At 42.8% G+C, this 27,647-nt stretch overlaps 1 protein-coding gene across 9 annotated transcripts in view; it reads right to left on the bottom strand.

Annotated features, from left to right (window-relative positions):
* foxp2 (forkhead box P2) overlaps positions 1 to 27,647 on the bottom strand; it is a 112,505-nt gene that overhangs the window by 26,223 nt on the left and 58,635 nt on the right. For all 9 annotated transcript variants that reach the window (XM_017694020.2, XM_017694022.2, XM_037538911.1 and 6 more), the window contains 5 exons: positions 16,964 to 17,053; positions 7,310 to 7,447; positions 5,857 to 5,946; positions 2,699 to 2,891; positions 1,238 to 1,451 (listed from right to left, as the gene is read on the bottom strand). In XM_017694020.2, coding sequence (XP_017549509.1) covers positions 1,238 to 1,451; positions 2,699 to 2,891; positions 5,857 to 5,946; positions 7,310 to 7,447; positions 16,964 to 17,053 — 725 coding nt within the window. The remainder of the gene's footprint in view (positions 1 to 1,237; positions 1,452 to 2,698; positions 2,892 to 5,856; positions 5,947 to 7,309; positions 7,448 to 16,963; positions 17,054 to 27,647) is intronic.

Here is a 27,647-nt window from a genome sequence, read left to right as displayed (position 1 = left end):
CGGTGCTATAATTTTCATCAGGAGATTAATTTGTAGGGTAACCGCCGTTTTTAAGGACATGGCCTGGTGTGAAAAGCCACCAGAGGAAGTTACAGTCTCACTTCAGCCTGTTAGAGCTAAGAACTAGACCTGGGATACAGGCCTAAGAGGAAGAACAGGCTTCTGTGTATGTTTGTGTGTGCGTGTGCATGTGTGAGAAAGACCTCACTGCCTGTTTTACACCGCATCGCTGTGCCTTTATTGATCGGCTCCCGTTAGTAAGCTTTGACAATACTCCATGCTCGATCATTACGGGAGGCTGCAGGCCCTTGAGACACTCTTAGCCACAAAAAGAGTTTTCTGTTTCCAGCATTATTTCCTTCCCCTGCGTTTAATTCTTTTCTCTCTTTCAAGGGAAACTGTTTCTAAAGATATATTTTTTCTGAGTAGGGCTTAAGTGGCTGCTCAGATAGCATCTGCTTTAACCCAATTACACAACAGCTCCACTGCCAGTGAAGTCGACGGCTGGCGCTAGTTACACGTCGCTCGCGTGGCAGCAGGAGCCTGAATAATGCATGGAGCAGGTAGACAGGAATGCAGAACACTGTTTCACACCGGCAGAGCAGCAAATAAAAGGACCATCACACGGATAAACAGCGTGGAAAATGCCATGCCGGCATCAGGTATTCTGTTTACATGACAAGCTGTACAGGCGAGGTAATTTCAAAAGGAAAAAGCAGGCGCTAAATACTTAATGTACAGTGAGGTTAGCTGTTTGTGCCTGCTGTTGAGAGATGCACCTCCATGCTTTTGATATAAGTGGAAGACAGTGCGTTCAATGAGCGCACAGTCCTCAGATCCCCAGGGAGCTTTTGCCTTGTTTTGACTATTAGTACACATGCTTTAATAAAGTATTGATGAGCACGCAAACAAACAAGAAAATATTAAGATCTCCCTTTAGGAAGAAAATATGTCTCTCTTGTTCTAAATGGGGACAAATACAACTGTTCCTTTTTTTCACACATCAGATGATGTCTCACATGAAAAGGAGTTTAAACAGGCGCCTGCGGTTTGTGTTTGTGAGCATGTGTTGTATTTATACATACATTAGATGCTCTATTTATGTGTGTATGCCCAGAAGGAAGACGTAAGAGAAAATATCAGCATGTGAATTCCATGTGAATTCTGTATGTGCATGCATAGCACATGTAGGCTTGAAAGCATGTGCCTGTGCAAATGTGAATGTGTATGATGGTACCTCTCTCTGCGGTTGTTGAGGGCTGGAGACTGGCCGTTGGAGATGGGGTGGTGGGAGATGGGCGGAGAAGCTTTGGAGGTGGTGGAGGAGGTAGTGGAGGAAGAGTTGGTGGTGCTGAGGTCCAGGCCGCTATGCTTCAGTCCGTTATCCTCTATGGTGTGGCCGCCAGTCACATCCTTCCACAACTGCTGGAGCTCGGCTGGGCTCAGACCAGCTGCGTAACACATACAAAAAAAAAGTTTAGTCAAGTCTGTCTGGACACATATGATCAGTTCACCTAACATTAGCTGGATCATATCCTCCTTCACTTGCTCCTTATAAAAACAGACAGTAAAATAAGTGCTGGAAGTAGAGTAGATAGACCTGCGCTGTTCTGCTGAGTCAAGCACTCTCCATTCAAACTTGTCCAAACTCCATTGTCTCTTTTAAGCATCTGCAGATAGACTAGGGTAAGATCCGCTTGGACACTCATCTCTCGCTTGCTCTTCACTTCAGACCCAAAATCCAAAAAGTGCCAGCCTGCTAGACTCCGCCAGTAGTGTAGAAACTCATCTAGCCATGATTATACCTTCACAAACAAGCTTCTGTCTGCAAAATCATATCATCATGTAATCCCTCAGTTGAGACAACAACAATTCTACTCCAGAACATTCCAACAGCACTGCAATTAAGAGCCATTTCGCCACTATTGTTATCCAGCGCCATTTTGGTAACCACTGTAGCACCAGGTGTTTATTCCAGCAAAAGCAAATGGCAACGGCTCCTCGTCTTCTCCTCTCTGGGCTCGCACTGCAAGGCAGTAAACAACAACAACAACACCAGGGAGGGAGGTGGGGGGGGAGGCAGAGAGAGGCAGAGAGAGAACAACAAGCACACAGACACAGGCACCAGCCCTGAGAGAGAAGAGACAGAGAGAGAGAGAGAGAGAGAGAGAGAGAGAGAGAGAGAGAGAGGAAAGAGACTGCAAAAAACAGTGCAAGAAAAGGGGAGAGGAGACAGAAAGTGAGAGAGGAAATAGATTAGAGAGATGGAAGAGGAGAGGATAGAGAGAGAGAGAATGGCAGATAAAGAGACAGAGAGAAAGAAATTGAGACACCAACAGGGAAAAGAAAATGAAAACACCAGGAGAGACATACAAGTGAGGTAGAAAGAATAGAAAGAGAGAAAGTGAGAGAGAGAGAGAGAGAGAGAGAGAGCAGAAAGAGAGAGAATCAGAGAGAAAGCTAGTTAAAGACAAGATACAACAGAGAGAGAGAGAGAAAAAGAGAGAGAGAGAACAGAACGAAAATCCGAGAGAGCAAGATACAGACAGAACAGATAGAGAGAGAATAAGAGAGAGAGGGAGGGAGGGAGAAAGAGAAAGGGAGGGGATAGAGTGAGCATAGCACAGAGCTATGGAGAGATAGAGCATGTGAGTGTGAGTCACGTGACATTAGCGGAAGCGCTATGCAGGGGCTTTACCTGGCGGTAGGCTCTGTCCTGGCAGGGTGGGCTGTCCTGGGCCCGGGGGCAGAGAGAGTAGGCCCTGCCGCTGCATGTTCAGCAGGTGCTGCTGCTGCTGGAGCTGCTGCATCTGCAGGAGCTGCTGTTGAAACACCAGCTGCTGCGCTGCTAACTGCTGCTGATGCTGCTGCTGCTGCTGCTGCTGCTGTTGCTATAGTGAGCGAGACGGAGACAGAGCACACACACACACACACACACACAAAAATCACACACATTAACAAGAAAGTGTGCGCTTGCCATACATATGACCCTACTGCTGTTTTTCCTCTTCCCTTCTTTTAACTCTCCCTCTGTCTTCCACCTTCTCTCTCTCTCTCTCTCTCTCTCTCTCTCTGTCTCTCTGTGTGCCTGTGGGAGTATGTAGTGTATAATATGAGAGAGGGTGGGTTAAGGGGTGAGTCTCCTCCCTCCCATCGCAGATAGTTAATTGTCTTGCATTTCTAATGGTCTATTACAGCTTATGGGGCTGCAGGGAGAGAGGCAGAGTGAGAGAGAGAGAAAGAGGGCGAGAGACAGAGAGAGAACCAGCCAGATCCCAGCCCCCCCACCCCCCAGCCTTGTTTACTGCCAGCTTAGTCTGCCTCTTGCATAAGCTGGAGCAAAACAACAACAACAACAACAACAACAACAAAAACAACAACAGCAGTGGCAAGCAACAGCAGAAAAACAAAGCAAGCTGAATGCGATCAAAGCATAGCCACAGAGCATGATGCATTGTTTCGCTCTCAAAAATAAAACAATAAATTAGGAAATTGAGGTTAAAACCAAAAAAAAAAACTAGAGGGAGCAGCTGAGAGTGAAAAACATCCTTTAATTTCCATTCAGCCTGTGATGTGACTGACAAGCCAAAGCTGTATCTGTGCTAAAGTGCTGTATCTGTCAGAGTCTAACACTATGGAGTATTTTTATATTCTATGAATTGTTTCTGTCAAAATCTACCACTATATAGTATTTCTATATCCTGTGAATTGTATCTGTCAAAGTCTACTCTTATGCAGTACTTCCATGTCCTATGAATTGAATTCACTGGCCGTTTTTTAGGGGCCTCTTTTAAACACGTCTGAAGTTTTATCTCTCGATGGACTATGAGCATGGTCTCCAGAGGTCTATTAGTAAACTGGGATCTAGCAAAGGGCTTCCATAGACACACTGCAAGCCTCAGTTTTCTCTCTCTCACTCTCTCTCCTGCTCTTCTGCTGTCAGAATATATTACAACCAAGTACTCAGTCAAAGGCGGCAAAAAAAAGGGACCCCCATTACAGGAGAAAAGTCTAACTTCCCATTTTTTGCCAGGAATTACAAGAGCGAGTGGAGTAGAGCAGGCCCCAGAGGAGCCCTTCAACACATCACACTTCAGCTTGAGCCTCGGACACACTTGCTGCTGAGGAAGACCTTTCTCTTTTAGTTTTAGGGAAGAGAAAGAGAGAGGGAAAAGAGAAGCAGAAAAAGAGGTATAGAGAGGGGGGCAAAAACTTGTGAAGCGCTCACTGGAAAACAGCCTGCATAATGGAGCAAGCTGTGTGGATTGGCCCCTGCGTCTCGAGAGAAATAAGGGAGCAATTTCTATTCCATATTTGATGGTGGAGGCCTGCGAAAATTCTATTCACAAATCCAAACAGAAACAAAGCCTCCGGGAGGTCAGGCCTGCTTCCTGTAGGTCCTGCATAATGGGCCACGGGAAAAGAAGCAGGGAGGCGGGGAGGTCTGCCATACCTAGCTGATCAATTTAACTGCTTCAACACGTTTTGTTTGGATTTGTCCCACCCCCTCCCACTGCGCTCTGCTTTTGATGCCTGTCCCTCTGTGTCTGAGTCTCTCTCTCTCCCTCTCTCTGTCTGTCTGTCAGACGGGTCTGTGAACTGACTGTCAGCGTGATTTATGAGCGTGTTGTGGTCGAACTTTTTCGGCTCGCCGGCCCGAACCCACAGTAGTGCTTCATTAATCAGCGGACCCTGTCCCGTCCTGCGCTATGAAGGGCCTTTAACAGCACTCTCGCTCTGCATCCTCCACCAGCCTGACACCTGCCAAAGCCCTGTATCTGTCCGCCGTGCTACCCCTGTCAGCATGGAGCTTTCTTAGCAGCCATTAGGACACACTGTCTGTATAGACTTTGCCTATAAAGTTTGCTTTAACATAAAAAAGGAGAGACTCCTTCTAGCATTCCATGGAGTCAGCAGAACAAGTTTTACTGCTGAGCAAATAAGCTGGACAGGATAGGAGCTTTCTGCTGTTAAAGTAATACTCCAGCATTTTCTAAACTAATCTCTGCTGCATTTGTAACTACTAAAGTCTGCTGCATTTGTAGCATACGGTCGAGTACACCAGGCAGTAATTTTGGCACCTTTCCCTGTACTTAGGAGAAGAAAAACTGTTGATTCAAAACACACTTTTAATGGAAGTAACATGCTTATAATTGAAGGAGCAGACAGAGATTAGATTGAAAATCACTAGTAGAAGTGGGCAATGTGACAATATTTTATCATTATCCTGATAAATGTTGTTATGATAAACTGGGTAACATCAGAACTTAATCACTGACCAACTGTTTCATTAAAAAGAGAACATAACTGTATAATTAGATGTAGTGTAGCACAGTATGTGAAATGCTGAATAAAAATGTCTGGTGGCAGTTTTTAAATGTAGCTCTAATAGTGCATTGTGTCTGTATCAAAATATTGTGAAACATATTTGGTATCTTAAGTATTGTTATATGATATTTTTCCCATGTTGCCCACACCTAATCACTGTAATAGTCCTTAAATTTGCAGAATTTGTATGTGTTAGGGTTGCCCTGCTTCTGATAATGCCATCACAAAATTGGCCTTTGTAATACTGACAGCAGGGTGCAACATGCAAATTGACCTTCTAACTAACCACAATACTATTTACTGTGTGCTGTGAGCATCTTGATCACAGTTCCAGCTCCACATTAAGTTAAAAAGAAACACTATCTCGGTCAATATTGTATTATTGATTCACTAATGTTGTTTTAACATAATGCACGCTGTATCGCATTCACAATATGTAGAAACAGAATCATAATACTAGTATTCTGTCCATAATGTGCAGCCCTGTGTATGTGTGTACATCTATGAATGTATGTTGTCATGCTGTACCTCCTTTGCCTGTTTGCTGGGGTGCTGCTGCTGCAGAAGCTGGAGGTGGAGTTGCTCCTGCTGCTTCTTGTAAAACTCCTGCAAGTGTTGCTGTGGACACACAGTCATACAGTCAGTGAAGGATGGTTCTGTGGATCCTCTGAGCATAGACACTAATATAAAACTACGACAGCAACCTTAGTAATAGCACATAATAAATAACAATTACACAAATGGATTGAATTGAAAGTCCAGTGTTTTGTTTTTCATAACCACAAACAGAAAATCTGCCACAGAGTTCCCTGAGTTCATACCTGATGGCTGAAAAACAATTGAACAAACAAATCTGCGGCCAGAGCTGAGCTACTGTGGCCGCACCACAGGCCTGAAAGCGCTGCTGGGTGCTCATAAATAACCTCCACTCTGAGGGTGAGTGTCGCGGACTAGCACTTCCCCTCGCACTTCTCCATATGGGCCTCAAATGTTCCTGCACGATACTGCATGAGGACCGATTAATCACCTGCACTATATATTTCTCCTCTTGATGCCTAGACAGGCAGTGAAATGTTGAGGTGAATACATCACACTCGGAGGAGTAGATTCATCACTGTGAATTAATGCCTTTAACACACTTCTGCTCTCGTCCACTGAGGGCTAGCCTTAGGAGCCCTGCTAGAAACATGGCTGTTCAGTTTTTAGCAAGAGACGTCTCAATGCAGATTTCATTAAAAGAGCAAAACTAATGAAATAAGGGTTGTGCTCACATTCCTAGCAGCATTTTAACCATTTAAACTCTCAGAGACCCGTATGCAGGCCCACACTTCTATTATAAAACGCGAGTTCCTGAACTAAAATCTGTTTTTCTGAGCCACATATTTAAATCCCTTATATCATTGATACATGCACATCTATCAGAGCCTCACTGAATTCTATATTATTGCGACTAATCAGCATGTCTATGAAGTAAATGTACTGAAAAGTTAAGGGATGTTGTTAGTCCTTAAAACCCCAAGTGTGGCATCTCATTGCATATGGCTTTATTCTTCTACTATGTGCTATGTACATTATCCATGTACTAATATGTACATATACATATGTTTTAGTACATAGTAGTTACTGAATAATTCATAGTAGTTAATTTTAATAACTGAACAATAGACCTGCAGTTTAAGGGGTTAAGAGAGCATTGTGTTACACATGGCCTGGCTAGTTGGGCATGCTGAAGTCTCTCCTGTCATACTTGCTTATGTCTATGCTGTGTCAGTCCCTGAAAGATGTCCCTACTGAAAACACCTAATTATACGCCTGTCCATTATTGTTTCCTTCATCTAACGTCAAGGACATGAGCAGGATACGAAGGATGCATATTTCTACATGGATGTGAACTGAAACTTTTTTGAAAAAGTCCATAAGCAAATATACAGATGCACATGTGGATTAACGTCAGTGGATTTCATTGTGTATATGCATGTACCTGCTGTAGCATGACTGCCTGCTGTTGCTGTAGAAGGGCCTGGAGCTGCTGAGGGGAGAGAACCTGCTGCTGGAGGATTTGCTGCATCTGCTGGGGAGTGATGACCTGCGGACTCATCATGGCCACTGACACTGGTACCTGGAGACAGAGAGAGAGAAAATCGAGAGAAAGAAAGAGTAAGGAGAAAAATAGATCAGTCCTATTTCTTCTTCCATTCACTGATGCATGTGTGCACGGCTGAAGCACTGCTATATCCCTCTTGCTTGAGCCCTGTGAACAGCAAGCTGTATGTGTGCTGTGCTGTGTGTTTTTATATTTTTTGTCAGTTCCCTCAATGGGAAAAGCATGGCACTTTAAATAGTAGAGGACCTTAATTAGCTGAACCTTTGAACTCCCTTAGGCATTCCCTGCGCTACACATTTCTACTAGACAGCAGGAACACTTGGCCTGTAGAAGTACAGAGCAGAGACAGATACAGACTGCGCGTGTTTGCATGTGTGCTCTCTGCTTTTCTCTCTGTGTGAAGAACCCACTGAAGTAGAGCTCCAGCTTCTTCTGTTTATAGGAAGGTGAGCGGAATTACTAGTTGCTTCAAACCGTGCACTGAAGTTTCTCAAGTTGCACTCTCACACACGAAAGCAGCCAGAGGCACAAATCCTCTTCAAGATGCCATTTTAAAAAATTCATGTCATTTTTTAGGTGATGAGAATCATTAAAATACCAGCTGTCAAACCGTGCAGAGAGAACTTTTTTGTGTGTGTGTGTGTGTGAGAGAGAGAGAGAGTGAAAACAAAACAAAGAAAATATTTTTCCAGCCCAATTCTTATTAGACAGCAGTGACTTCAGAAAGAAACAGATCAATAGAGCAAGTGGATGCAACTTTTTCTGCGAGTTGAACACTACGACTGCCTGCGCACATATTAGCAGGAAAATGTGTGCAAAATACCATATATTAATTCATCTCAGTTTTTCTACATGCTTAAAAATTAAATACTGAGTGTTCAGATAAAAAATGTTTACTCTGCATGGAGAGGCCAGGAAACAGAGACATCAAGGAAAGAAACTCTAACCAAGTTCAACCGACCTCAAGTATTGCCACTGAGTGTATTTACATGCATACCAATAATAAGATCATTATCTGATTTCAGCAGTAATCAGATTAGTCAAGTGGTCATGTAAACAACATATTCCGATCTAAGATGAGATTAAAGAAATACGATTTTAAGACTTTTTCAGCATACTCTGAATGAATGAATTTCTTTCATTTCTCTACACATGTGCAGAACTAGAAAGTGAAAAGCTGTGTTTGAAGCTGTAAACACGACTTACTTAAACTCTATAACCATGAAATGGCTGTATTATGTGCTGTCTGAAGCCATATTAACTTTCAAATAATCTTTCAAATAATCATTTACCCGAAAAAGGGAAACAATGTTAAAAAGAATAGTGCAAGAAGTTTGAATTTTATGTCCTGTGCTGCATTTCTTTGGTGAGTTTACCGCTGAGTTGCCAGGCAACGGTAGAGGTGCACGTTGAGTATTTAGAAAGAAATTTGGTGACTTATGTAGACCTGGAGTTTTCTCATTATCAGATTATTGAAGTGCTTGTAAATGTTCTGAACAAATTATTGCCAAAATCTGATTTTCTGCAGTTATCAGATTGCTTTGTACAAGTAAATATACTGTAATATGAAAATTTCATATTTTGATTTTTATTAGTTTTTTTTTCATGTTACTTGAAAACACAAGCTTCCCTTTACATTGTGTGAATATTTCATGATGAATGGACCAAGAGAAATGGTTCTAAAATAGTAGATAAGGATGAATTTTTGTCCTGTAAAAGGATCATTTCAAAGATAATTTCAAAGATTATGTTATGATGGCCCACGACCCTGAGGGAGAAGTGGCTTAGAAAATGGATGGATGGATGGATGTTATGATGGCTATAACTTTACCACATACTCTTGGTGAGGAAGTGTTTTCATTTTGGCTTAAAAAATGACACAGACCAGAGTGTCAGTGTCGGCTAGTGTGGGGTGGTGGAGTGGTGTGAGGCCGGTGTGAGGCTGGCGTGTGGGGTGTGTATCAGGGGGCTGTGGAGATACGAGCGCTCCTCATGCTGGCTAATCAAGCTGCTTGATTGCTTTCCATACATCCGAGCTCTCGGGGCCTTGACACGTCCTTGTTTTGCTCTCCTCGCTCGCCCTGGCTCAGGTTCCCCTCTTTGATTAGCAGAGACATTTGCATGGTCACTACACATTTTTCATTTTAGAAGTCATTATGCATTAGCGCTCCTGATCGCCCAGCTTGACTAATCCTGATGAACTGAGTCGCACAGCTGAAGGTCACACTCTATCCTCACTGCACATTCATATTCATATTCAAACAAATCCAAGCACCATTCTTCATTAGACTGGCCCCAAAACTCAACAAGCTCTGCTATGGAAGAGCTGACACACACACACACACACACACACACACACACACACACACACACACACACACACACACACACACACACACACATACACACACACACACACACAGCCAGACACTCTCTCTCTCTCTAACACTCTCTAGGGGAAGAGAAAGTGATAGGAGAGAAAGAGGGAAAAAAATAAAACAAAGAACAAAGCAACAAAGTCACAAATTAAACAGCTGCATGTAATTATGCAAATGTATGCTTACACCTTCAATGTTATTAAACCTTAAGACACATTTGTGATGTGTAATTACCCCCAGGTTCAAGCGGGGTTCTGCGTTGGACTAAATGACAATACAAAGACCAAAGCACAGAAACGCAAGAGGAGATGTTCTCATTACGCTCATTATTTGTCTATTTAAATGAGCTTTTGGTGAATAACAAAAGAAACCTTGGTGGCTCTACAGTCCACTGAATACAATAAACATGTAAATTTCCGAACAATGCAGTATTAGTTTATTTATCTATCCGGTCCGATTACGTACGGTAAAACAGTCGCTGAGCGGGGTGCCTGAAAGCATGTGATTCCTAATCGTTTCAGAGGCAGCGAGCAAGAAGCCCGTCCTGACAAAAGGAGAGAGAAAACAGCAAACAAATGAAGTCAGGAAGCGCCTTTCAGCCTTTCATTAGCTTTTTAGTGGAGAGATGGATGATAATCATCTTCATTTCATCGCTCTTCCAAACAAAAAGAGGCGAGAGGAGAAAGGCAAAGTGGAGGGCCCCGGCCCATTCACTGCGAGCCCTGCACAATGCTAATTCCAGCATTTAACGGCATGCTTTTCTGCCTGATGTATCAGAGCTTGAAAGATGAAAGCAGATAAGTAATTGCTCTCCTGGTTCTTATTCTTCACTGACAACCCATAAATTTAATTTTACACACACGTTCATTTACATTTTCGAGTATATGACATGATAATTGGCGGAATATAACACCTCCATTCCGCTGGATACTGCACCGGGGGATGATTGACAAGTCGGGTGAATTGAAAGGAACAGAGGCTGAATTGCCTCTCCTGGAAATGATTTTGCAGAGAAGGGACAAAATTAATGAGCATTTACAGGAAGGGTCGAGCGGTAAACAGCCGCAGACAATAGGCAGCTCTCCGGCGCAGACGCCACACCAAGAGCACAGCCATGATAGTCAACAAAAGAACACCCCAGCGGTACAGCCAAAATTCTATTACCACACACTTGGGACAAATGAGATTCTTAAAGAATCATCTAAAATCAGCCCCACTGAAGACCTTGGCTGAGGACACTGATTAGAGACTGTTTTCATTGACAAAGTAATAAAGACCTGGATTCTCTCTCTGTTTGGATTCACAGCCTTTCTGAACAACTATTGACTTCATGCGGTCAAAAATATAACAAGGTCTCCACTGTATTTCCAGGCAAAATAAAGAATATAGAGCTAGAAAATAAAGCTAGCCAGATGATCTGCACTGACCTGCTGTTCAGAGCTACAAGCTTCTGCACCTGAGAGAAAGTGCACAACAAAGACCTTCAAATTGGCTGGTGATGAGAAAACATCACTGGTGCTCATGAAGAACAAGTACATCTTTATGGGGTTCTCACCACACTTAAAGCCCTCTCATTCTCTCTCTCTCTCTATCTCAATCTCTCTCTTTAACACCCTGTCTCTCTAAAAAAGGCTATCTTCTCATGAGCAGCAGGCAACTGTTGAACTGTTCTCTAGTCCATACTAGAAAAAGGCTCAATGTGTAGGGAAAACAGGAAAGGACAAAGGGAACATAAACAGTGTTGCTATCTTTGTTGCTTGTTGCATTAAAAAAAAGTTTCAGCCAGAAAAATTGCACATCCAAAAAGAGCTCAAAGTTATACCTAGAGAAAAAGACACAAATGTCATCCTTTCATGTGAGATACTTCTGTTCAAACCTGGATAGAAGCTGTACAGACATCAGGCGGTAAAACCAGTGCGCAGTGGCATATAATATGCCTAAGCCATGCAAAAGCAAGAATAAGGCACACTCTTATAACTCTTATTAGGAGATGTAATGTGTTTTCCCCATTTCAAATCACTATTCACTTTTCTCCCACTAGTCTAACAAAGACATGCAACATTTGCACTACTGGTTTATCCTCACTACAACAGCGAGGAGTACTTTGTCAGATTATCACCAGCCAGGCAGGGTTAGAGCCAAAACAGTTAGCGCGAGCCTGTTCAATTCACCATTTCTGCACCATTCATAGGCTAAGTAAAGGAAAGCGCAGATTAGATGTGTGGAATAGGCAGGCAGGCTGCTGAATGGGATGAATAATGTGGCCACTTCAGAGGAGGGGACGATGGCGACACTCGCCACAGATACTGTTAAGATAAATAAAATGAGAAATGGAGGGGCGTGGGGTGGTAATTACTTTAGCTGCTTGGCTGTGAGAGCCACCGTGTTAATTAAGGTGTAAAAGCCTGGGTTTGATCAGAGAAATGAGGGGAGAAGGACGAGGGAGAGGAGGAAGAGTGGAGGAGAGAGAGTGGGATTCCACACTCGCTAATTCATCTCAATCCCAGACTCCGGAGGGACGACAAGTCCCAAAGTCGGACCACCACGGAGCGCTCAGGCTGACCCCTCCACTTCTGCTGAGCTGACACCGCTAATTCACTCTGCAATTAATAGCCATGGCAGCCAAGGCTTTATTGATAGAGGGCCTGCTTTACTGAAGAACCACCAAGGTACAGGAGCTGTGGCCAATGAAGATACAGATATAACATGCACTATTTCACATACCTTTACAATGATTCTCTCAGACATGCACACAAAGAGAAAGATCATTCAGATTAGGGGATCAATGTGAGTGATCCTCAGGACCAGAGTTAAGTAGATTACGGGAACGTTTTCCCAAATCAATTTATTTTGCAGTTCAGCAACACACTATGGGAAGTGTAATGCATTTAAAGTGATGATAAAGTGGATGTAGTGCTCCATTAGAAGAGCTAAAGGGGTAATGGTGATACAATAGACCCTCCACAAAGATTTATCTCCATGTAGATAATCATGCTTTCATTTCCATCAATACAGGGAAGGATCACACACGTTGTACTACAGATGGAGACTTCTGTGCTGAGCCTGCCTGCGCTTTCCAGGAAGCTGTAATGAGCCTTAAAGAGCTGGGGAAGAAAAGCAGAGATAAAGTAATGTAAGGAATTGAAAGAAAAACCTTTCAAATATGAATGCACCACAGCTAACAAGTGCTCTTCATCATGAGCCACGTAAGATGAAGCAAGGACTGTGGATGCTCGCAGGCTACTATAAGGGTTTTTAAGTACTTTTAAATTCATTTCTAAAAAAAAAAACTCATGTCCACACTACCATAATTAAAGGGGTGTATTGTGTAACATTCACAAGGCACACTCTTGAGTCCCCCTCTCTCTCTCTCTGTCTGCTCTCTGATGTCACAGGTAATAGGGAGTCCATCGGATCCAGTGCCTCATCAAATGACACACAATAAATTACACGAGCTTCAAGCAGCTTGGCGAATTCTAGTTCATCACTTGGAAAGACTTCCCTCCACTGGGCTACACATATCAGATCTGCCAGTTAGGATCCAATTAACACCCTGGCCAGAGTAATCAGATTGCATGTGTAAGGGCTGCTAGAACTCGTTTATTGCTCCCATGAATCTTCTGTCAGAAGGTAAATTTGTTGCTGCTACATCAAAGCGCTGTGGCACTCTTTTTTTCCCTCCCCCCCTCTTCTCCCTACCTCTAGCCTTAGGGTTATACTCCAACTTCTTTTGCATCACAATGATGAATCCTGCGTGCTGTCCCTTGCAATTTACCCAGCCGGGAAAGTAAAAAAAAGAAAAAAAAGCTTGTTTTCTGGTTACAAAGGCAATAACTGAAGGTATCCAAGAGAGAAATATGCCGACATACTTTTAACCCTCCAAAGGTCCCCCATGTAAGTCTTTTCTTTCCTCTACAATAACCGTTCGTTTCTCCATTTCTCCTTGCGATCCCACCAGGGGGAGCGGACTTAATAATAAATGTTAATGTGGGAGCATATGTCTCTCTATAAATTCAGCTGGCTTTTTCGCACGGTTCCAGTTGGTAGACTAAGTAGATGAATTTTAAGGAACATGGCGCAGGAATGTGGCGCTTTTGATGAGATGTGTGCGGCAGTGACCTTTAAAACGGTGACACCCTGAGGATGCCCCAGTGCGCACGGCGTGATTGGGTGGGCTATCTCCCGGCCCTGTACTCTCTTTTCATCCAGAAAAACCATGCCAACCACTAGGCCTGATGCAGACTTCCCATCCAGCCTGGTGCAAGGGGAGGGAACTGTGCAGAAAGAGTAGAGCAAGAGCTGAGAGAAAGTCTTTTTTTCTGTTTAAAAGTTGCATTTGCTTAGTGAGTGGACCTGGAGTGTACCAAAGGTCAGTGTGTCCAAAAGTGGTTCCTTTTGTCCATGGAAACACCAGCGCTCGCAGGCCTGTGGCTGTTTGTGCTATGCTAGTGGCATGTCCGTGGGTGTTGAGGCTCAAACTGCTTTTGTTCGGTCTCTCATTGTGCTCCTCTGACTCGTTAATGCTTCCCTAGAACTCACAGGCCCTGCTCAGACCACAGGGCAGGGGTCAATGCTCCCTCTTTACACTCTGCTCTGACATCTAGGCGGCTGTGCTCGATCACACCACCCCCCCCATACTCATACACGTTGGCATGGTAGGCTGGGTGTTTGCACAGCCTGTGTTTTCTTGCCGTTCTCATTCAGCGCACACCTTGCGTGTGTCAGTGCTGAGCTCTGGCAGCTGTTTCTACTCTGCTAAATGCCCATTCTGCCACCAGGATGAGGCGATTAGGTGGCCTGTGTGCATCGGCGGAAGAATGGAGCCTGACAATGGCAAACAAACAAACTAACACGCGGCTTAGAGATGCGAAATGACAACTGAGCTGATCTGGAGGGAAGGGGGGGCGGGTGTGGGACACGATTGTCAGGCGCAAGAGCTGGCTGTAATCCGCCTTCCCTTTCGTCCTCGCCGCTTCTTTATTTGTGTTTTAAATGTCAGTGTATAAAATGTGGAGGAGATATTGCCATGCGGGGAGAGAAAAAGGCGTGGAGACGTGAGAGGGCTGTTGTGTGCCTTGGGAAATCCTTGTAAGCAGTGTGGCGAAGGCACGGGGATTTACGGGAGAGAAATAGGTGTTTATTGAGTGCTCCCGTGGGCTTACTGGGTAATAATAGACCTGTCACATTACGCAAATGTGGAAAAGCAGCTTGTGTGCATGTCAACAGCCTCCGATGAGGCAACGGATAGAATTAGTCAGGCGAGAGCCTTTAGACACTAATGCAAGTAATTAAAACTGCACGCCGCAGCACTTAGATGCTAGTGTGGTAAATAATTTATACGGCATGATGTATGGATCGTTTCCCCTTCCTCCTGCAAGGAAAACGGCGGGATTTGTTAGTGTCGGGCGTAAACTGGCTCTCACTTACTGAAACGAGGGGCCAATCAAGCGAGGTGCTTGAGCACCATTGAGTAAGCTGTTGACTGTTCATGGCATTGCTGTCTGAACCGGGAACTGGTTGATGAGGAAAAAAAACAAAACTTAAAACACTAAGAATTGAATATAAATCTGACAGAAACTGGATCACAGTTTAAAAGTTTACCTTTCCCAAGACATTCTGTCCATTAATGCCAAGAGGTGAAGATGTTAATAATGGATGGCCCAAAAGCAGTGATTAACTACAGCCTGTTATACATGACTCAACATGACTCAAAGCCCCTGATTCATATTGATTCATATGGCTAACATGAGGCAAGGATGTAGTAAGCAAATGTAAATATTCAATATTTACTATCCTCTAGTGTTATTAGAGTCAGAGTCTTGGTCCTGGGTCGCCAGTTATCACAGACGTTCCTCAGCCAATATCACTCTGCTCTCGTCTAAAGTATTGTGCCGTACGTGTGGCAATTTGCAGTCACACAGAGTGCCAGGAATCCATTCTCTAAGTATACAGAGGGCTGGGAAAATTCAATAGGCTCAGCGTATTCAATACTGCGTCCTGCTAGACTTTGTTTTACAACTATGTCTTGCGCTCTGAGGAAAAGAAGAAGAGAAAAAAAAATCCCCAAGTTATGAATTCTCTCATATAAGATGCGTATTTGTAGTGATAAGTCTGAGTGTATTAACATTCAGAACAGAATTGATTTGGCTGATTCCAACAGCACCCTTCGCCAAGCTTATCTTTTGCCACCACATAATTAGATACACAGGGGTGTGACTCCAATTGAAGGTGTCGCCATTGTTATATTCTGTGAAAATATTAACGATGAGGGTTAACGCCAATTTTCCCTTTCTTTAATTAAATGCACAGAGTACTAATGAGGTAAACCACTACTCCCTGATAGCACTTATTAGCAGGGAGGAGAGCACACACTCTCACACTTCAGTTTGAACCTAAAAATACAGAGCCTGGCAGATGTCAAGTGCTTACATAATTTCAAGCAGGAATCGAATGCTGCATTTGCATTGTGAAGATGTGAGAGAAATGGCCTAATAAGTTTCCCTGACAGGGAAGGAGTAAACAGCTCTGGCACGAGGGGAATGCATCACGCACAATGCTATCGTGACCTTTACCAAATCACTGACAACAGAAATAGAGCGCAGCTGGAATCAGTAAGGCAAATTATCTTGGTGGAGTTCAAATGGCAGCTACTTAGAATATACTACAGTATGGGGAAGAGCTTCAGCAGGCTGCCATTCATACTGGTGTTCATGTGTGCAAATGGACTGTTGATTCATGTAAGGGTTATCCTGGAAAGCATGCATATTAATGTAATCATGCACAACTGAGTATGTGACATGCATGTTGTCGGAATGAGTGTTATTATTCATTCTTTGTTAGCAAGGAATTTTTTTATGGCACCCGTTGTAATACGTCCACAGCAGGACATGAGGTGAAAACATCTGTGTCAGAAAGCCTGACAGAATGGAGTTACCGCTCAAGTGGACAGCAGAAAGTTTAGTAAAAGAATGATGTATCTTGTGTGAGTGTGTGTGTGTTTCTTCGGAGAAGGGCAGACCTGACAGGTTTAGAATTTCAGTGACAAGTCCAGAATTACATTGCCAAGTCAAACAGACTGGTGGAACAGAGGAAATCTTTTCCAGAGCACCATGTATTATGGATGGACTTAAGAGATTAGTGAGGAGCTGCTCACCTGCAGCGGACGCTGTTTGTCGTTGTTCTTTGGAGACTTCAGGCCACTGCCTGGTTGCTGTAAGAGTAATTGCCTTGCTGCTTGTAGGGCCTGCAAAAAGAAAAAAGGAAGAAGGCGGCAAAATTAGATATTTTTTGGCCTTTTCTCCATCCGACAGTATGACACACACACACACACACACACACACACACACACACAGGAAAACCATGTCACCAATCCCACAAAGACCTATCTGCCTTTGCTTTAAAGATGAAGCCTGAAAAATACCGGACGCATATTATACATTTTTCATGATGATCCACCAAGCCGTGATGAAGAATAAATACAGTTTGTCTAAAGCACCCCTGAAGTGTGGGTGAAAAAACCACAGAGCGCGTCAGTAGAATTGACCTGTCTAGTGTGTGCTCAACTGAAATACCCACTTCTCTGCAAATTACCAGCCCATTTGCATATTCATAATATCAATTTGAAGTAGAGGCAGGCGATGTGAAGTGTTCCTACAAGCTGTAATTAAAGTTGACAAAATCAACATCAGATTACCTTAGGAGTGAATTAACAAGGAGCTGGGGTTTTACACTGTGCATTAGCGGTGCTTATGAGCAGAGAAGGGGAAAATGGGCTTTCTAGGCCTAATCATACTGGCTGCCTACTGTGCCTTCTCTGAGGGGAAGACCGCTACCTAATGTTACAAACATAGCAAATGCAATGAAACCAGGAAAAAACACACTTCTAGGTTGTTTTTTCCCCTCTTTCCTTTCTGTAAGTAAGATGATGGCAATGGCAGGCAGGTGGGATGATGTAATATGTTGTCCATGCACTGTATCCACAGCCGCATCTAGAGCTAAGCTCATAGTGAGGCCACTCTTATGACTTCTTTGCGCTTTATCCGGCACAGAAAGGCAGAAGAAATAGGCCTCTCTGGTGCAGCTGCAAACTACGGCTCCCAGAAGCCCAACAACAATAGACTTAAAAAAAAATAATAATAAAATAAACAAAACAATATGTTCACAGGTGTTGCTTCAAGTGGAGAGAGACAAGGTGAGGAGCGAGGGAGAAAGAAAAAACTGCTTCAGATAAAGAGTGACACTTCTTCCTGCAGAAATCAAGGGGTTGTTTTATTTTCTGGTGCTTGCCAGTATCCATGACAACAGCTGCCTTGACAGGATGTGCATATGGCACCGCTCTGCCAGCTGGTGAGAACAATGTTTGAACTAGTACATTGAGATGCTGAGCAAACAGGGAGAGGGAGAAAGAGAGAGAGGGGAGAAAGAGAGGGGGCGAGAGAGAGGGGGTGTGAGAGAGAGAAAGAAAAGGGGGCGAGAATGAGGGAGAGAGAGAGAGAGAGAGAGAGGGAGAGAGAAAGGGAGAGGAAAAAAAGTTGCCACATCTTAACCCTCTGGGATGGCAGCCATCCCCCTGATCAATTATGAAAAGACAGAGGCGAGGAGCTGCCACTGTCTGTCTGGCTGCGGCTCGGAGGAGCCAGGCTCTAGGAGCCCCAGTAAACAAACACAACACAGTGGCGCTGGGTCCTAACAGCATCGATCTGTCTCCTCAGACACATGCACACACACAGCCCACTGATGTGGCCTTACTCTTCAGAGGACACTAGGGGCGGAGACTAGCGCTGGTGCACTTCACATTCTCTCCACTTCAGCCTCGAGCTCACGCTGCCATTGTCTCCAAATGCCAAAGAAATGACAAGGACTGTCATTGAAGCCTAATAAATCGTCAACTTCTTGTTTTGTTTTGTTTTTTTTTTCTTTCACAGCCTGGGAATATATCAGGGCCCATGATTTCAGAATGCTTTACTGGTCTCTCCATTTCAATGTTGAATTGATTGATTAGTTACGGTGCAAGTGATGCTTTTGGATGCATGAGTGACTTATGAGCAGTGGCGAAACTTGCTCCAGGTCTCAAGTCATTACTGGTGAAGATTCGAGGTTGAGATTGTAAATTGCGGAAGATTTCACGCCCATCCAAGCGTTGATTGTGATTGTGGGGCTTTGGCGGTCGGCTAATGGGTTCGGCACAACAATTAACAGAAGGAAAATGTTTATCTGAGCTGGGATCAATACAGGCTCCCTGTCCTCGGGTGAACAAGGACAAGTCAAAGACGTCACTCGATAAGATACTGGTAGAAGAGTGTGGTGCACTTTTCCAGTAGGAATGGTGCAAAAGTGCTGAGTGTACAGGAAACCGATCAACTTCCTACCGCTTATTAGAGTAACTATGTTCTCAAGTTCTGAGAATTTCAGAGGTAGTGTCATTATTTTCAGCATTTGGAGGCCCTGAAATTCAACTGAAATCATCTCCCTTACCAACTGATGCGCCCTTGACAGTTGTCATTAGTGACATCAATGCTGAGGCCATAGCTGCTCCTCTGCTAGGCTCTAATACAGAAGCCTACACAAAGCTATATCAGATCCCTCAAAACTTTAACAATGAGAACTAAAGTAAGGCAGCCATCAAAACTTTGCTCAAAAGCCCGAACTGCACAATGTGTCCATTTAAACCAGTGTTGCTGTGTGCAAGAAATGCCAGCACCATTCCATTAATGCACACATTGTATAAACAGCACAATGTGCTGCATTCCTCAGAGCTAGGAGCTCAAGATCCCTGGCTGGAACATAAATAACAAGACACTCAGGAACATATTTGATGTTGATATCCATCTCCGAGGACCTGGAGAAAAAGAAACACACAATCACATTCTGCACACTAATACACACTCAAACACACACACACACACACACCTATGCACATTCAACCAAACACGCTAGGACGCAAGCACGCAGCAGCTCAGGATCCTTATGAAAATAAGATTCAGTCCAAATGGATCTGCTGTAATTGGTTTCAGATAGCGAGGTCAGGAGAAAGCCGATACGAGCAACTATTATGCGAAACGGAGGGAGAAACACGAATGTTTACATAGGCACTCCCCAGCAACATTAATAGCCTAGCAGAGCTCACCGGAGAGGGAGAGGGAGAGAGAGACAGACGAAAGAAACATATGTCAGCTATCGCCCTCCTCCAAACCTCCCCCCCACCATCTCTTTGCACGGCCTGTGTTTACACTTAATACAGCAGTAATAAGGAACACATCACAATGCACCTTTGTGAGACCATTCCCTAGCCTAAAACAAGCATGAAATACATTAGCAGCCAGCCGCAGCTTGGCACATCATTACAAACACGTCACCATTCCTCCAGACCACCACTTGAACCGCACTTTAATAGCCAGATACAGACTCCATGGCTGTGACTAAAGGTATTAAAAGAAAACACAAACAGGGGAGAGATAGCATGCAAGATGAATTACCTCCTGAGGGTCAGAGGAAGTTGATTTGTTTGAGAAAGGAAATATATCCAAGTGATGTGGATTCTAAGGAATGCTGGGCCCATGAAAACAGGCAGGAACTGATGCGCCAATACAAGCCTGTCTGTTTAGTGTGTAGGTAATGTGTAACGGGGGAATGAATGGTGCTGGATTTGAGAGAACATGTATTTAGTAGATATAACAAGTATATTGAATGCATTTTGTTTTCATAATTGATTATATTACCTAGTAAGTACATGTGTGTGAGGTAGGGTCAATAGTAAGGCCTGAATTATATACTCTTTTAAAGAAGATATTGGCCAATATTGAGAACCTTTGTTTTTCATTGATGTTTTTAGCCTCTTAAACTTTAAACCGGTATCATCCACAAAATTTTCATAATAGTCAGGCCCTAGTCAATATCACTGGAAAGCTGTAACAGGGCATTAATGGTGGGAAATATGGAAAATATATCACAACACTTGAAGACACTTTGACAGTATATAATTTGTCATAATTTGACAATATATAATTTGAATAACTGAAATAAACTATTTAAGAAGAAACAAAAAGGAGGAAAAAAACTTTATAAGCTCTCTATATTTGGTTTAAATCTGTCATTTTTAAAGAATGTATATGTTTAATATTTTAAAAGCTCTCACAACACCTGTAATAAAGTGTGCACACCTATAAAAAAGCAAAGTGTTATATAATTTATCATGATAATAATAACATATAGCCATATTGCACATTCTAACTGTGCATTGCTACAGTGTGTGACATTGACTTATAGCAATATAGGTGGGTGAGAGTGAAACACCATTCTGTCAGCTTTAACAGCTCCAGACCTGTAGACAGGGCAGGCATGTCAACCTGCTTATCTGCTCTGTTTGCTGGGAAGGGAAATACATGGTCTAAGAGAGAGAGACAGCGAGCAACAGAGACAGATGCAGAGAGAGAGAGAGACAGCAAGCAACAGGGAGAGGGAGAGAGAGAGAGAGAGAGAGAGAGAGAGAGAGAGAGAGAGAGAGAGAGAAAGAGCGCAACAGATTGAGCAGCAAGAGAACACAACCCTTTTATCAAACCAGCAGGAGTCGCCTGCTGCTGAAAACAAGGGACAAACAGTTTAAGCTGAGCAAACAAACAGAGCTGATTGGCTGGCAGCCTGCACGGGCTTTGCAGAGATAGGGCCTAACTCTCTGCACCAAAATATTGACACCATATCTGTTATGTAAGTGTGTTCAGGACATAGGGGTGTGATGGAGGGCCAAGCCACTCATGAATATAAAACCATACTTCAGGCTACGGATTTCATAAACAGCTTACAAGCCGAGAGGCTGAGGACACATTTCTACACGCACCATACACGCTTCTGCACACACTGTGTGGAGAACAGGAGCTGGAGGGCTGGACAGACATCCAACTGAACATGTACAAGCAGCAAATGTGTGTCTGGTAGTGGTGTGTGTGAGAGTCACTGGTTTGAAGTCACTGTCTGAGAAAGGAGCAGACTGGTATCCTTTTATCAAAGGTCACTTGCTGCTGTGCAGCTCCACTGAGTACAGTCTTATCAGCCCAGCAGAGTCGACTCAGTCTGCTCCCAGCAGCCTCTGCTCCACTGACTCTTCACAAATTGAGGAATCAGAGCTGGAATAACAGCACCTGAGAGAGCCACACCTGAGTAAGAGGGATGCACTAGTCCAATACGTTGGATCAGCAACTGCTCTGATACTGAGCTTATTAAATGGATCAGATTTTCAACAGATGTGATAACCCACATTCAGTGCTGCTGCTCAGTCACAGTCATAAAACTGTTACAAATTAACAATATAATTAAAAAGTTTTATTTAAAAAGAAAGTTGGTGTCTAACCGTCTTCATTATGGTACATAAGTGCCCTGCTGTGTGTTTATGTTCTTTGATATTATGACAGCCAAGTGCCTTATTAGAGCATTGGGTCAGTACCCTAAGTTCTGATATCAGAAGTGGTACTGAAAAAGAAAAAATCACCCACCATGAAGGTTTCATGGCTTTAATCATATCCATTTAAATGGTATGTAATAACATCACATATTAAATATTTTAACACATAACGTCACATTTAAAAAACATCATTGTATATCAATGATGACTATGAGAACAATGTTGAGTGGAAGAAAGAATCAATGTGGCTGGAGTGTGATTTTAAGAAGGATCTGATGTTCTGTCAAGCATGTCATCAGTTTCTACAAGCAGACACCACAAGTTCTTTACAAGGATTAATTCGTTTGGAAAGCTCAATATTCAAAAGCACAATTGTAGCTTTCAACATTATTGTTATTATAGCACTTCTTTTTTCAGCAATCCCAATAACAAACCTGCATAGCCAGTTGAAAGCCTAATGAAGATGGAGGTCAGTCAGTAGGAATGAATGACATAAATTTTCAAAAAAATATGCATATACACTATATTTTAACCAAAAGTATTCACTCGTCTGCCTTGAAACTGAGATCCCATTCTTAATCCATAGGGTTTAATATGATGTCGGCCCACCCTTTGCAGCTATAACAGCTTCAACTCTTCTGGGAAGGCTTTCCACAAAGTTTAGGAGTGTGTTTATGGGAATTTTTGACCATTCTTCCAGTAGCGCATTTGTGAGGCCAGACACTGATGTTGGATGAGAAGGCCTGACTCGCAGTTTATGAACTAATTCATCCCAAAGGTGTTCTATCGGGTTAAGGTCTGGAGGGCAGTCAAGTTCTTCCACACCAAACTCGCTCATCCATGTCTTTATGGACCTTGCTTTGCACACTGGTCTGCAGTCACGTTGGAACAGGAAGGGGCCATCCCCAAACTGTTCCCACAAAGTTGTGAACATGAAATTGATCAAAAACTCTTGGTCTGCTGAAGCATTAAGAGTTCCCTTCTCTGGAACTAAGGGCGCTTTACACCACTGCATTCAAAGCTTTGCATTGTGTTTGGTGATGTAAGGCTTGGATGCAGCTACTTGGCCATGGAAACCCATTCCATGAAGCTCTCTACGCTGTTCTTGAGCTAATCTGAAGACCACATGAAGTTTGGAGGTCTGTAGCAAATGACTCTGCAGAAAGTTGATGACCTCTGCGCACTATGCGCCTCAACATCTGCTGTTTCCGCTCTGTCGTTTTATGTGGCCTATCACTTCATGGCTGAGTTGCTGCCATTCCCAATCGCTTCCACTTTGTTATAAAACCACTGACAGTTGACTGTGGAATATTTAGTAGTGAGGAAATTTCATGATTCGACTTTACAGGTGGCATCCTATCATGGTATAACGCTGGATTTCACTGAGCTCCTGAGAGCGACCCATTCTTTCACAAATGTTTGTAGAGGCAGTCTGTATGCCTAGGTGAGTGAATGATGAGTGGATGAGTGAGTGAATACTTTTGGCAATATAGTGTAACTACCTGACTAATATTGCAATTGTGAGTCACATGTGATTATTCTTTCTGAACAATGCTGCTAGCCTTTTTTCTTGCAAAGAAGACTAGTTACAAGACCACTTTTCAGACTTAAGCTTAAACATCAAAGGTAGCGTGCAAGACTGCCGGTTAAGAAGCTCTGTGTTATTAGGTCATTTTTTTGCTTGTTTATAGTTAGTACTTAGTTAGCACTTAGTCTTATTCTTCAGTAATGTAAAATATATAATCAAAATTGCAATTCTTATGATTTGTACTGCATTCTTTTAAATTGTAGTTTAATAAAAAAACAATTAATTTATATAAATTTAATATAAAGACACTTCCCGTATCTGCCCTTCTGGTCAGCCAAAAGTTTGCACATATAAGAGATTTATATTTGGTTATGTAGTACCTCACAGAGCAAAAGAAAAAAGAAAAAAAAAAGAAAAAACTCAGGCAAACAACCATTCTTGTACTGTTTCATGTATTCATAATGTAATACAGACATCAACTCTTATATACTTTCACATAGACACACATCTACTTGCATCTCATTCATTGCATTGTGAAGTTCATTGCATAGCCAATAAAGGTCCTAAACTGAACTCTAGTGATGATTCAGCAGCGGAGGAGCAGGGAGATAAACAAAAAATTGAGAGAGAGAGAGAGAGAGAGAGAGAGAGAGAAAGTGGGAGAGATTTTAAAGCTTTTGTGGAATCAGATTGTTTTTCAGTGTGTTTTTCTTCAGCTGAATGCCAGGCTTCCCAGACAAGAGAAAAGGATGTGGGGATAATGAGCATTTTTATGTATGACTCAATAAATCAACAGAGTGTGCAGTGCACGGGCCGGTCCGTGGAGAATCTGCCTCGAGTGCGGGACGGAGCGCGAGCTAACCAGCAGAACAATGGGCTTCTGTGTGTTGCTCTGGCTGCCACGACCACTTTCTCTCCTCACTCTATTTCTTTCTTTTTTTGTTCTTTTTTTTCTCTTTTTCACTCCCTCATTCTTCCACTTGCTCCTTCAATCCCTCCATTTCTTATTTATGTATTCCCCTATCATTCTATGCTCTCAGATCTCTCTCTCTCTCTCTCTCTCTCTCTCTCTCTCCTTGTTTATTGATTTTCTAGATTAAGAATCCCAGGGAGAGGGATTGTAACACACAACCATAAAATTATTTTGGGGTGTGCTTATTTGCCTTTCCCTTGCATCTATTTGGCCTGTGTCTGTAGACAATTATGCTTCCCGGCCCAGACTCAGGTGCTAATAATGAAGGACAAATAGAATCATATGTGTAAACTTCCCCTTCTGATGAAAATTTATATTAACTTTCTGCCACTGTAAACAGAGAGGCATAGCGCAGCCTTCCCTGGTGAATTGGAGATGAATTCAGTCATTTCTACCCCAGGAAGCTGTGCATTTATAGGAGGCAGAGAGGGAGGGAGGGAGAGAGAAACAGAGTGAGGAGAAAAAAAAGAAAGACAGAATCCTGCCTCATTGTGTAACCTCACACTTATTTTTCCAAGTGCGAGAAGACAAAACATGGGCCTGTTCAGCCCATCAGGACGAGAGTGTGTGTGCATGTGTCTCTGTGCCAACACTGGTGTGTGCGCGCGTGTGTGTGCATGTGTATATATATGACTCCAGCAGGCTCTCATTGGGACAGCCCTGCCAGCAATAACAGGCCAAACAGAGCGGCCTTCCATCGTTCACTGCAACCACAAACATTCATACACTTCCCGCCTCCTGCAGACACTGTTATGGATGGTTCTTGCAAATACGCGCCACACGTTTTGCGATGGAGCACGTATAATAGTTTACAGTATCGCCAGCAACCTGCGGAGAGAATTAGACTGTAGGGGCCCCATACTGAAAACAACATCTGTAACCCATAGAAATACAGCAACAAATAGAGCAGAATGAAGAAAAGAAAAGCCCCCACCCCAATCACCTCTACTGCTGCTAATTACTAGAGCTACAATCACAGTCATTCACTGAGTTCTGCTCTGGTCTATATCAGTCTTAAACACTGTAGGTGCTATAGCTGCAGTAGAGGGGTGGGTGAAATGACCATATATTGTCATAATATGTTTTTTTTGTGTACACAGTGGGTATCGTCATTACTTAAAGAATGCTGAACAACTGCATGTTTCATAAAAGCGATAGTTTGATGAAATATCAAATTTACACACTTTTCTATTTACCCCAAATGTAGCCAATCAGCCCAGACATGTTTGGAGTCCAAACATTGCTTTCTTAGTTTAGAACTGGAGCCTTGAGGCTAACATTACTAACAAACACTAGAACTAGAACTTTTAGTCACCCAAATAGCTTAAATAAATTCTATGAAAAAACATCTCAAAACTTCTCCCAAATTACATCTAGATCTTCACTAAGTTCAGAGCACAGAATAACTTATCGTGAGATATAAAACTAAACAAAAGTTCTTTGCTAGGGTAGATGTTTCAGAAAACACCAGGGCTGGTTGGTATTCACAAGGCAGGACAGATCTTTGCTCAGATTCTTCTATAAGTCTGACGCTCATTGTCACAAATGCTGATTCTATGTCAGCACTTCTTCCTGATGTAGTTTGTGAATACAATTGTCTGAAGTGGCTGCCTACAGTTTTGTTAATTTATATAATTTACAGTAAGTCATAAACTACTGTGTCTTACACTACACTGACTGTATAATCTTAATGAGAAACTGGATACAGTCTGAGTGGCTTTAAAAGAGGTTTTGACAATGTATTTTTATGGAAACAATTTTAGGCTATCTGAGGAACTACTGAGTTCTAGTGTTTGATAGCAACGTTAGCCTCACAGCTCCAGCTCTAAACATAAGAAGCAAAATTTTGGACTCCAAACGTGTCTCAAAAGATCAATTACATGTGGGGTAATCTTTGTATACAAATATGTTGTTGGTGCATCGTGTCTCTTCTAACATGTACCTGTATTTTCGGCAATATGATAATATTATTATCATGACACAGTATATCACATTATGTCACAATATGCTGAGCAAACTGTGGATATTGTCAGTGGTTAAAGAAAACTGGCCATGCACGTTTCATCATGAAAAGAGCATAATTAGTCTTGTTTAACTGGATATAGTGCAGCACAGTACATGAAATGCTGGATAAAAATCATTGTATGCATAGTTTTCCATTTTTAACTGTGGCACTACTGGTGCTTTGATGTTTTTTATATCAAACCTCAGAAAAAACAAATATAATGATGCATATTGTTTATTGAGAAAATGACTTGATATTCCATGATATAACATTTTTTGCCATGTTGCCCACTCCTAGTAGAGTCTGTTTCTGGCTCTCTCTCTCTGGAAACATTGTCTCAGAGTGTCTCTCAGCCAGCTCCCTCACTTATGAAATTCAATTTATCCCCCCCTTCTCTTCGGTCAGCTTTAGTAAAGCCCTCACTTTCAACTGTTGTATAGCAGCGGGGTTTAGATAAGGTGACGCGCAGGGCCATTCACTGCTCTTTTATCTGCCTCCTCTAAGAGAAGTCCTTTACACCAGCCACAACTGAGAGCTTGCACTATCTGCTATCAAAAAAAAGAGAGAGAGCAAGAGAGAGCACTGCTTTTCACTTACACCATCAACATGTACGCACAGCAATCTAAGAATAAGAGAGAAGCAGAAAGAGGAAAAGAAAAAGACAGAGAGAATAAGAAAAAGAAAGGCAGAGAGAGAGCCAGTGAACGCCCACTTCCCCTTGGTCCTAGTGTGCACTTGATCCGCTCCGTTTGGCCTTCAAGTGATTATGATCCATCTCCTTTTCACAGTTCCACGCCGATGAGCGTCACACAGTTGGAGGAATACCTCTTAATAAATGTTGCATTAAAGGGAGAGAAAAAGCACTCTCCACTTCATTTAGAGCGAGGCCAGTGGAAAAAAAAAGTAAAGTGCACCATGGAAGGAGGTTCTTTAGTCT

The sequence above is a fragment of the Pygocentrus nattereri genome, chromosome 1, assembly GCF_015220715.1.
Source record: "Pygocentrus nattereri isolate fPygNat1 chromosome 1, fPygNat1.pri, whole genome shotgun sequence".
Taxonomy (NCBI): Eukaryota; Metazoa; Chordata; class Actinopteri; order Characiformes; family Serrasalmidae; genus Pygocentrus; species Pygocentrus nattereri.
Note: the sequence above shows the minus strand (reverse complement) of the source record. Positions and strands in the feature narration are given on the sequence as shown.